Source organism: Lepidochelys kempii, chromosome 5, assembly GCF_965140265.1.
Source record: "Lepidochelys kempii isolate rLepKem1 chromosome 5, rLepKem1.hap2, whole genome shotgun sequence".
In the NCBI taxonomy this organism is placed as follows: Eukaryota; Metazoa; Chordata; order Testudines; family Cheloniidae; genus Lepidochelys; species Lepidochelys kempii.
Window position 1 is genome coordinate 133125344 of NC_133260.1, and position 12594 is coordinate 133137937.

General features: G+C 40.4%; 1 protein-coding gene and 1 non-coding gene across 3 annotated transcripts in view; both read left to right on the plus strand.

Moving 5' to 3' along the window:
- The window catches only part of SLC44A1 (solute carrier family 44 member 1), a 91232-nt gene that overhangs the window by 31640 nt on the left and 46998 nt on the right, over positions 1–12594 (plus strand). For both annotated transcript variants that reach the window (XM_073345962.1, XM_073345963.1), the window contains exons 2-3: positions 1271–1360; positions 4147–4289. In XM_073345962.1, coding sequence (XP_073202063.1) covers positions 1271–1360; positions 4147–4289 — 233 coding nt within the window. The remainder of the gene's footprint in view (positions 1–1270; positions 1361–4146; positions 4290–12594) is intronic.
- LOC140912161 (U6 spliceosomal RNA) lies at positions 7025–7131 on the plus strand. Its single transcript, XR_012159239.1, has one exon. It is a non-coding gene; the product is annotated as a U6 spliceosomal RNA (small nuclear RNA).

A 12594-nucleotide genomic window follows, 5' to 3' on the forward strand; every position in this document is an offset into this window, starting at 1 on the left:
TCTCTGCAACTTTATTATTTTTAAAGTGAGGTGTACTTTTTTCAACCTTGGATCTAAATCAAAATTTTGATCTGTGAACAAAATTCTAGTGCTATACTTAATTTTGCTTTGTAGTCAATATGCATTCTTCCCCTAGCTGTCCTAGGGAAGAAACGTAGCTTAAACACCTCTTCATAATTTTTTAATTATAATGAGCCACTATAAGTAGAACAGACTTTATGAAATGTACACTTGTGGGCAGCAGGTAGCCATTTTTATAGTGCAGACGGTTAAGTCCAGCCTTTTATCCATTGAGGTATTTCTGTCATCTGAAACAGCAGCAGAGTCTCTTTCTTGAGAGTTTTAACTTAACTCCAGACTCCTTCCTTTTAATAAGTTGACACTACTTGCCTGAATTGCAGAACTCCACAGCTGCCTTTTCTAGGCAGATTTAAAAAACTGTTCCTCAGACAGCTATATTTTACGTTCTTTCTGTCTGTACTGTGCTGTTAATCCTGCCATGGAGGTGTTTAAAGCTGACGAGTTTGTGAAAAGCTTATCCTTTTATCCTTCTTGGAAAGCAGATTACTGTACATACGGTAGCTGTGGAAGGGTACAGTAACTAGTATTGTAGATCTCTTGAGTGACGATGCTTATTTCCCCTCTTCTGCTAGAGCCAGAAATATGAATAAGTGAAATGCTTTCTGAATTCAGCATTGCTCTTATCCACTCTCTTTTGCAGATTCTTATTGCACTTACCCTTGGACACATTACCTTGACTTTCTATTGAATGGTTCCATTAGCCTCACTGTAGTTTAAATAATTATTGTACATTTTACAGTATAGATGAAGTAATTTAAGGGTATGTCTTCACTACCCGCCAGATCGGCGGGCAGCGATCGATTCAGCAGGGATCGATTTATCGTGTCTAGTCTAGACACGATAAATCGATCCCTGAGCGCTCTCCCGTCGACTCCTGTACTCCAGCTCCATGAGAGGCGCAGGTGGAGTCGACAGGGGAGCAGCAGCAGTCAACTCACTGCAGTGAAGACACCACGGTAAGTCGATCTAAGTACGTTGACTTCAACTACATTATTCATGTAGCTGAAGTTGTGTAACTTAGATTGATTTCCCCTCCCCTCCGTGTAGACCAGGGCTGAGTATCAAAAGATAAACCCAGATGAATATCAGTGCCCTAAAAACTACTTTTTGAAGCGCTTTATTATTAGCAGAACATATTTTATTGAATTGACTTCGTAACCATTGTCTTTATCCCTTTTTCTCACCCAAGAGCTCCAAACGAGAATGGAAGCCTCTGGAGGATCGCAGCTGCACAGATATACCATGGCTGTTGCTGTTCATCCTCTTTTGTGTTGGAATGGTGAGTAAAATAAGAAAGATTTTAAATGTTACATAGGCACAGACAGTTTTCACTCGTGAAGAAATCAGATTTTGAGATTAGAAATTTGGTAACTTCAGTCAGTGTCTAGTGTACTTTAGCATGGCAAGTATCAGTTACGGAACAAGAACTTGCTTGATTTTGATACGTTTTTGTAAGGCAGTGTCACTATGCACAGATCTAGTACTTTCACAGGGTCTCATAATTTGCTATGGACTCTGTCTTGCCACAGAATTGTGTGCATCGGAATCTAAGCTACTTTTAAAATAAGTTTCTAGCCCTCGTGGTTGTGAAGAAGTCACTCTAAACTTGGCCTATTTTTTTTTTTAAAGGCTATCATCCTAAACCTGTAGATGTCTTGAAAAAATAGCTTTGAGCATAGGGAACTGTTACCTTAATCTCAATAGGCTGCTAGTTCTGAAACTGAAACAAAAATGGCAATGTAAACCTCAAAATTGTTGATATCCCTGCTGATAACTTTAGCAGAGCCATCCAGTTAATACGCTTATTCCACAATCCAAACCTTCTTCCCAAGCTGCCCCAGGTGCCAAAGCCTTACTGTGTTTTACCCAGGTGCCAGAACACTTGGCTTCCTCCTGACAAGTGCTTGGATGCAGTTAGATGTTGTTAAATTACAAAAAAATAATTGCAGCCTAGTGAAAATTCTGTATCGTGTTTTTTGCCTTTTTTGTATGGAATTAGGGAGGATTGCTTACATTATTCTAGGTCCAACCCACCGCCAATTAGAGAATAACTCTCCCTTTCACATCCCTGGTTTGTGGGATGATGCTCTCTGCCTGTGCATCTCAAACTTTTTTAATGTCTTTATTTTACAACCCTGGTGCACTGCAAGCTCATAGCTAACTTGCTCTTCACTTAGCACCCCTTTGGTATTTTTGCGATCCATTGACAAGTTTGATTTTTAACTCCAGTGCATATAACTGACTGTTTAATCCAGAAATGCCTAGTTCTATATATTTATTTGGGGTATTAGACCATACAAATTAGGTACACACAGTTGCATATGCCCCTCTTTGAAAATTAGATCCCAGATTGTGTTACGTTTCACCCTTTGCTGTTACCCGGTCTGTTGTTGGCAGTGTCCTGCTGATACAACTCCATACACACCTACAACTGCGAATTTTTCCTTTTGTATGGTGTACTATCCTACAGCTTTCTTGTCACACCAATACACTGTGCAGAGCAATTGTCATATCATCACTGCCTTGGGGAGTTGCAAATAAGTTCAGGCGGTTACATCCACCTTCCCTCACTTTGTGGCTAGATGGGAGTAGAATACTAAAATAGATGGAGGAGGATCCTGAAACTTCTCTGCTGTAGTGTAGAGTCACAGTGTGGAAACCGTTAAGAACCTGAGCATTATCCTACATAAAATTCTATTGCTTAAAAGGAACTAGAGCTTTTACATGAGTGGTGATGGATTCAAGAAATTGACAGTAGGAGCTGCAAATCAGCTTAATTATTACTAGCGATGACCTTTTACTCCTTCTTTGCTTTGATATCCAATGTTAAGTTTATGAATAAGCTAATTCACTATAAAACAGTGACCTGCACTTCATTTGGAATTTCTCTCTAATCAACTTGTCTCCTTCCGTATTGGTCCCTCCTTAGCACTGCGTTGTCTCCCCCTCCTAAGGCTTTAAAGCTGTCAATGTTTGACTTCTCCACACCCTCCTTCCAATTGCCTTTTCCTTCTCAGTTGATTCTGTTGGGTCCACTTGTAACTTCAGACGCTCTTCTGCACTTGTTTCCTTTGCCACCCGCCACTAACTCATTCTCCCACCAATCTCAAACTTTGGCTTACCCCTCTTATCTTCTTCCTCTGGCATCACTGGACACTTAGAGAGACAGCATAAGGACTATCTTTCTCTGCTCAGGATCTTGCCAGCCTAATTAGTTGTAAAGAGATAATTGATGCTTTCAGGCATGACCTCCTTACGCTGGCCTCTCTGCATTTCCCCTCCACCCCCAAACTTCCCCTTTAATATCCGATTTAAGCTCTTTGAAAAGTTAGTCAATAGCCCAGTGAGACCTGGGTCTCTCTTCTGTAAGGCCCCTTTTCCCTCTTTGCTCCACCACGTGCTCCTTTTGTGTGCTTCCACTGTTGTTTCTGTTTCTTTTTCTTCCATGTGTCCCCCATACCTGAAATGTCTTTCCTGGCCTGGTCTGCCCTGCCTCCCCTTCTGCTTAAAATGCACTTACTCCAAATAGGCCTTCTTTCCCTCAGAAGTGTTAACAAGATGTTTGAAAAATCTTACAAACAAAAATACCCTAACTATCTGGAAATTAACGAGCTGCAACCCAAACTTCACTAGTCATGCTGCATTTGTTGCGCTCCTTCCCTGCCCCCCTCTCCTTTACAGTTGTGTGCTATCTGCCTAGATTGTGAGCAGTTCACCTCAGGAACTTTGTTTTATGCCTGTCTTGTAAAAGCACCTAGCACACTGTTGAGCCTGTTCAGCTAATAAATAACTTTTAGCACATCTGAATCATATTTTTAATTAGTGTTTGCATTTAAATTCACAACTGTCTGTTATTCCCCACAGTGGTTCTTTCTTGATTGACTTAGACTTTTCCCTTTTAAATGGAAGGCATTTCAAAGAAGGGTGCAAGAAATTGGACTGCTTTCCTCTGAAATAGATGAATTACAGCTGACTCTTCCCTCATGACCAGCTCCAAGGAGAGCATTGTTAAACTGTGTTTCTGACACAGTTGCCATTGAACCTTTTATCTGTTTTTTTTCCCAGGGTTTTATTTGTGGCTTTTCAATAGCTACTGGAGCAGCTGCAAGATTGGTTTCAGGATATGACAGTTATGGAAATATCTGTGGGCAGAAGAATGTAAAGGTGGATGGAATAGTCAATAGTGGTTTAGACCTCACACAAAAGAAGTGAGTATATGCCTTTTCCAAACTAGTGGTTGATTGAACCAGAGTCTGTTCTCAGTTGGAAGTAGATTGCAATAACCTGATTGGGGGTGGGGAGGATATTCTGACTCTTTTAGTTAATGTGTTTAATTTTTCCTATCTAGTCCTTGTCTGAATTTCTCTTGCTTAAAACCTTCTCTAACAACCAGTAGCCTGCATTTGTGAATGTGCATTGTGGAATTTGTAATGTGCGTATAAACAAGGTAATCTGGAGTATCGCTTTCTTCTTGGCATCTCATTATGTAGTTGTGTCCAGCCGTTTGGTACAGTTGATCATTGGGGCTTTACAGACTGACCAACATTTTCAAATGTTCCAGGGATGAATGAGGAAAGCCAAGAAACCTCTCTGAACAATTCAGAGGACTTTAGAAAGCAAAATATCCTTTAGCTTGGAAATCAACACTACTACACTGTATCGAGACGATAATTAATGAAGTCTGAAATAAGACTGCAGCAAAGGATAATGAAAAACTAAAAGACCTTATTAACTTCTGGAATAGTCTTGGTTCACCTGTCTTCACGCTAACAAACCACTCAATACATGCAGATTGTTTTGTAAGGACGCTTGACTGAAGGTTTGATTATTTGGAGGTAGTATTGGAGTTTTCTTGGCAACTTCATTTGGAAGAGTAATTTAATGTGAATAATCAGGAAAAGGATTACTCTTGTATGGCTAACAAGAACATCCGATTATGTCACATGGTTAAAAAAAATTAAGTGGTATAAATCATAATTTATTTTTTTTTTTAGAGCATAAGACCACTACTACCTGCCTGGGGATAAGAAGAAATTTTCCTTATGGCCAGATTATTCCATATCTGCACATGATAGAGTTTCTTGCACAGTCCTCTGAAGCATGTGATACTGTCTGGCACACTATTCTAGATAGAGCTCTAGTCTGGTCTAGTATGGCAATTCCTATATATTAGCAAGTGATTTCCCCTGCCTCCCCCTCCCCCCGCCTTGTTTTTCACTGTCTTGAAATTGTTTCAAAAAGGGCCCCATCTGATCACCATCTGTTTCTATCCGACTGAGTTCTTGTAGTGTCAGAGGTACAATGCACGGGATTACTTCATACGCTCATCTAAATTTTATAGTAATGCTTTTTACAGTCTGGAGAAAATAAGCTTTTTCTTCCTAGCCTCTCTATCATAAACTAAGCCTTGAAGAAAGAGTTTCTTGCTCTAAACTTCCAGGGGATCCCTGAAGATATTTCCATTTGCCTCCTCTTATAGAGTAATTTTATCTTTAGCCTCCAATCAGAAGCAGACGTGTTAAATTATCTGTAAAATAGCATTATCTCTTCCTGCTAAATCATAGTAACATGTAGGGAATGTAATGAGGAAGTGAAATTGACACTATTTGGGAAAACTTGAGCTATAATATGTGTTTGTGGGGGTGAGGGGTCCTCTGAGTGGAATGATTAGCTGAGTACACATCAGAGTCTGAAAGAGTATCCTGACTTAAGTTTTGTAGGGTTTTCACAGCCACATCTTTGCCTCAGAAATTGACTTTGCCTTTTCTTGATTACAAAAAGAACACAGCATAGTTTCAATATGCTTTGCGCTGGGAGACAAACCCTTGGAGTGCAGTGAGGATCTGACAGCCAGTTCCAGACCCATCTGCCTACTCTGAAGAGGTTCATTGCCTTTTAGAGCTTTGCCAGGATTATGGGGTTAAAATTATCTTGATGTGCTAGAGTAATTGGCAAACAAAATTAGGAACACATTGACAAGGTACAAGTTGTTCAAATGCCAGTCCTAACTGGTATTTGACCTGCTCAGTCTTGCTGCTTGGGCAGAATGAAGGTACTATATATCCTTCTAAAAAACTACAAGAAGAAATACCCTGCTTCAGAGAATTGTCATCCAGTGACTTTCAAATGCTAGCAAATTCTCATGATCCCCCAGAAGCAAAGACTTTAATGGGCTCTTTACTCAGTGCATGCAGGTAGCAAATGGACAAATGCGAAGTTTGCAGCGTACATGCAGAGAAAATACATGAGCTAAATTCTATATGCCCCACCCAGAATTGGTATGAATTGGGTGAACTTTTTAATTCATCTCTCCATTATTGCAATGAGATGCTTGTCGATTGCAGTGAACAGTGGTTCTGCACAGTGCTCATTTAAATGTCTAGAGATGTCTTGAGAGATGACAGGAAATCAATGAAATCTACAAAGTTAGGAACATACAAAATGCTCTAAGCCAAGACAGACTTGTATATTGTGCTAGCTTGCTGCACAGGTAAAGGTTAACTGTTTGTGGTTTTAAAATAGAAGAACACAGGATACTTGGAATGCAAAACAATATCTTTGCCTCTTCTCACTTTTATATTTAACTTCTGTTAACTATGCCATCCATGCCTGTTCAGTCATGGTGAAAAAGAATCGGGCATTTGCCCAGTAAGCCTATTGGTCATGTGAAGGAATGGTTGATTTGCTCTCCATTTCTTTCCTTGTGTGACTTCATCTTAATTTAAAAACATATATTATGGTAGCAGCTCAGATTCTTTTTTTTTTTTAAAGTAAGACACTAAAATACACACACACCTACCCACCCACCCCCAGCCAAAAAAAAAAAAATCAATGTTATTATGATGTAAACTTCAAAACCCACTTCATCAGATGCATGGAGTGGAAAATAGAGGCCGGTATAATACACAACACATATAAAAATGGGAGTTGCCTTACCAAGTGTGTGCTTGCTTCAGTAGCACATATACTAAAATTGGAACCATACAGAGAAGATTAGCATGGCCCCTGCGCAAGGATGACATGCAAATTCGTGAAGCGTTCCATATTTTCTTTTGGGGGGAGGGATAGCTTAGTGGTTTGAGTATTGGCCTGCTAAACCCAGGGTTGTGAGTTCAATCCCTGAGGGGGCCATTTAGGGATCTGGGGCAAAAATTGGGGATTGGTCCTGCTTTGAGCAGGGGGTTGGACTAGATGACCTCCTGAGGTCCCTTCCAACCCTGATATTCTGTGATTCTAAGTGTGGGGTCAGTGCTAACGAGCCAATTCAATTAAGGTGGAAGTGGGCTATTCTCAACGGTTGACAAGAAGGGGTGACTACAAAGGGAGGAAAAATCACTTTTGTAGCGCAAATGAGGCCAACGTAATCAAGGTGGCCCAATTCAAACAGTTGACAAGAAGGTGAGAGCGTCAGCAGGGGAAATTAGTTTTTGTAGCAACCCGTCCACTCCCAGTCTTTATTCAGGCCTAATTTGATGGTGTCCAGTTGGCAAATCAGTTCTAGTTCTGCAGTTTCTTTTTGGAGTCTGTTTTTGAAGTTTTTTTGTTGAAGAACTGCCACTTTTAAGTCGGTTGTTGAGTGTCCAGGGAGATTGAAGTGTTCTCCTACTGGTTTTTGAATGTTCTACTTCTTGATGGCTGATTTGTGTCCATTTATTCTTTTGCATAGAGACTGTCCTGTTTGGCCAATGTACATGGCAGAGGGGCATTGCTGGCACATGACAGCATATATCACATTGGTAGATGTGCAGGTGAACGAGCCTCTGATAGTGTGGCTGATGTAATTAGGTCCTATGATGGTGTCCCTTAATTAGATATGTGGACAGAGTTGGCCAGGGGGTCTGTTGCAGGGGTTGGTTCCTGGGTTAGTATTTTTGTTGTGTGGTGTGTAGTTGCTGGTGAGTATTTGCTTCAGGTTGGAGGCTGTCTGTAAGCAAGGACTGACCTGTCTTCTAAGGTCTGAGAGACTCTGTCCTTGCGTCTGATGAAGTGGGTTTTAGCCCACGAAAGTTTATGCCCAAATAAATTTGTTAGTCTGTAAGGTACCACAGGGACTCCTCGTTGTTTTTGCTGATACAGACTAACACAGCTACCCCTCGGAAACCTGTCTACATTTAAACTTCTTAAATGTATGCCACAAGATATGCGCTTCAGCAGTTAACTTCGCTGTGAACTTGAACTTTCATATTCTGATTTCTGAATATTTAAACCTGTAGCTTTGATATTGCAATTTACCTTTTGAATGAAATTTAAGAAAAATTATAGATGTAGGCATAGGCACTACCGATGAAGAGTTTAAAATTCCAGATAGTTACTGGGGTTGGCCAAAAACTGGGCATGTCCACAATTACATCAATTTAATCAAGTATTTTTGCCTCTCTAAGTAATTCTCCTCCCTCTTTTCATAATCCAAAACATGTTTTAAGAATCAATAGAAAAAAATATGTTTTGGATTATGAAAACACTTGACAAAGATCTTGTAATTTCATTAATCCAGTATGTTGGCTGTTTTAAAGCATAGGTACAGTGCTACCAACTAAAAATTTACACATCTAGTATGTATAGGTTTATTATGGTACGATTAATTATTTTCCTATTCCTGTAGTGTAATCTTGAAGTAAGTTGAACCAGCCCAAGTAAGATAAATAATTACCTTTGTTTGCGTGGCTGACTTAACTAGTGTACTTTGGATTACTTGTATCCTGCATGTTTGGAACTATAATTTCACAGTTCTTTAGGCAGAACTGAAATGGGTTCTGTAGTGACTTATCATGGATCTTTATTGGTGCCAAAGGTCCCTGGATGCTTTAGATTTCTTCTGACATCTTTCACCGAGCCTTTCCAACACTGTAGCCAAACCTCACCTCAGAAAGGGAAAAGCCATGAAGAAAACAAAACTGAAACCAGCTTTGTGCTCAGTCAACTAGCTGCCATAAGTGGTCATTTAAATAATTAGAGGTGAATGAACTCTCCCGATCTGCATTGGGAACAGTCAGTTGGATTCAGGTAATCGTTTACAGGGCAATGTTAATGAGCTCACTGACCTGATTCTACTTAGCCATTAAAAATAGCAGACCCTTCCTACCAACTCTCTCTAGCTCAAGACCTCCATGATATGAAGCATTAACAGAACACAACAGTGGGCTTGTGTACACTTACATTTTATAGCGCTCTAACTTGCTGCCTCAGGGGGGTGAAAAATCACCCCCCTGAGTGCAGCAAGTCAGAGCTCTTTAAAGTGCTAGTGTAAACAGGCTCCCAGCACTCGGAGCTAAGCCCCTCGTGGAGTCCCAGGAACGCTGGGAGAGCTCTCTCCCAGTGCTCGCACGCGATCACACTCTCACTTCAAGGCGCTGCCTTAGGAGCGCTCCCGCGAGAGCGCTTTGAAGTTTCCAGTGTCGCCCTGCCCAGTGTTCTTAATAGGAGAATCTCTTGTGATGGCTCAGTGTAAAGAGGAAGAAGTCTGTCAAGATCCACTCAAAGCTGTGACATGTTTAAGTTGCAAAAAGAAAAGGAGGACTTGTGGCACCTTAGAGACTAACCAGTTTATTTGAGCATGAGCTTTCGTGAGCTACAGCTCACTTCATCGGATGCATACTGTGGAAACTGCAGAACACATTATATATACACAGAGACCATGAAACAATACCTCCTCCCATCCCACTCTCCTGCTGGTAATAGCTTATCTAAAGTGATCACTCTCCTTACAATGTATATGATGATCAAGTTGGGCCATTTCCAGCACAAATCCAGGTTTTCTCACCCTCCGCCGCCCACACACAAACTCACTCGCCTGCTGGTATTACCAGAGTGATCACTTTAGATAAGCTATTACCAGCAGGAGAGTGGGATGGGAGGAGGTATTGTTTCATGGTCTCTGCGTATATATAATGTCTTCTGCAGTTTCCACAGTATGCATCCGATGAAGTGAGCTGTAGCTCACGAAAGCTTATGCTCAAATAAATTGGTTGGTCTCTAAGGTGCCACAAGTACTCCTTTTCTTTTTGCGAATACAGACTAACACGGCTGTTACTCTGAAACATGTTTAAGTTGATTGGTCAAGTTATCAGACTCAAGTTCTCAGAACTGACGCCTTCTTTGTTCATTTCAGCCGAGATTACTCCTGGCCACAGGAAAACTGGGATCACAGGGAAGGGAGCAGGGTCTCCAGATGATTTTTTAGACTAGAAGATAAAGAGCTCTTTTAAAAGTGGCTCCAAATCTTTCCCCATTACATTAAGGGCAATGGTTAAATTCATAATATCAGCACGTAGAGCCCTCTCAGTCACCCTACTCCATGTTTCATCCAAGAGACTCTTCAAGAGTACAGACAGGAATTCCAAGCAGCTCAGATCCATTAAATTAACTCTGGCTTTCCTGTACAAGAGCCTGTGAAATACTATCTTCTGGTCTGGATCCCTATTCTGCAGCCACCATAGCCTGCCAACAGTATGTGTCAGAGTTCTGGGATGTGCCTCCAGAAACAATCTATGCGTTCCCTTTTGATGTTAAACTATTTGGTTGCATCACCCAAAAAAGCACTTGAACAACTGAATAAAATCATCCCTAACCAGTCTCATCCAGGAACACAAAGTGACTTCAAATATTTTGTCACAATTGCAACTTCCAGTAGTATGAGAATTGCCAGTTGTTTCACTCTGCTAGGACCAGACAAGTCTTATGAAACACCAGTCAGAGAGGCAACGCTTGAATAAGTTGCTCTTCTGGACACAAGCCATGTCCGTTCATGAACTGGGGTCCCTCTTAGAGGAAGACAGAAGTATTTTACTTCAGGTAGGTTTCCTACAGAAGTCCAAGAGTCCCCCTATCTCAGGAACCCAAGAAGTGACAGTGTTAAACAGCATAGTGAACTTACGTTGCTTTTCTAATTCCAGAGTCAACTTTTCTAACTTAGGGCCTGATCGTGTGAGGTGCTGAGTATGACTCACTTAAGTCAGTGGGAGCTGAAGGGTGTTCAGCACCTCACAAGAAGCACTCAGTAACTCTCAAAAAGTATGATTTAAGGTTGTAGGCTCCACCATAGCTTCCAGTTTCATTCTGAAGCTGCACTGAAAACTTTGCCTGTCAAATGTACTCTAAACCAAGGAGTACTTTAGTGTTTAGGTTATATGTGTCTATTTAATGATACATTAACAAAATGCTTCTGTCAGGAATGTAGATGACACCATAGAGCTATGCTATACCTGTAAATTACAGGACCAAGCTCAAAATTACATGATTTTCCTCATAAAATAATCTGTGTAATTTTCCCCTTCCACTGAAATTATACCTCTCTACTAATAGCAAGAACTCAAGTAAACAAAAAGAGTGGACTGTCTCTCCTAACTTGCTCTTGCCAAAGGATTCCTGATTCAGTTGTGCTGTTATTGTATTATTATTCATGGTATAGATCTGAGTGAAAGCTATCCACTTCTGGGAATAAGACTAGGATTACCACCTGTCTTGTATATTTTACTTTTCTAGTTTTTTTTTTTTTTAAATATTAGTATCTTCAATTCTAGCTACTCAAAAGTGTTTTAAATCGTGGAGATTGTGCTTTTGCTGAGAGAAATGGGGAATCAAAGGCTTAATACACGTGTATTACTATGTGTAGTTACCTTTGAAAACAGCTGCCAGATAGAATGTGAAGTTCACAGTTTCCAGTTGTGTCACAGCCCCTAATGTTTGTAGAGTATTGGATGGATATAGTATGCGGGGGAGACAGAAATTAAAAAATGATCCAAGGAGTGGAGGCTAATACCTAGGGAGACTGAAAGCACTACAGTTTCACTAGGAAAAAGAACATTCAGGGGAGAACATGAGCAGTTTATAAATACATTCAAGTTAATGTAAATGATGACAGGGATTGATTCCATTTCAGAAGGTAGGACGTGAAACTAGAAACTGAGAAATTGAGGCTAAATAGTAATAACTTTTGTACGTTGAAATTGGATAATAGAACCGACTACCCAGAGTGAGGCACCATCACTGCATATAGTCAAAATGATGTGAGAAAAGCCAGGAACAGTAGAAAGCCTATATGCAAAGGGTCAGATTGTATGACCTGTGGTATTTTCTGTCCCCACTATCTGACACTATGAATTAGACGTAGCCTGTTCTGATTATTTAACAATAAACATACATGTGGACATCTTTGCATTTCCCATAGAGGTCTATTATTAGTACTGTAGTTTCAGAAGTATTTCCTTAAGGAGTGTGGTGTAAAATTTACTGAGGATCTGACAATTTTCAGTCCCTCTTCACTTTCAGCAAAAAGTGCTTTTTATTGTCCCCTCCCCCCCCCCCCCAAGTTAATCTCAAACTATCAAAACCAGTAAAACTGTTTAAATGGTCTGTAATGGTATTTTTGCTAGTGCACTGGGCTGAGAAGCATTTCAACAGTTGGATCAACTGAAAAATGTTTTTGCTAGGGTACTTCATCGTGTACCTGTTACAAAACAATTTATAACTGTCTCCAAGTGTACTGTGAGATGAAATAGGCTTTCTGAAATCAGA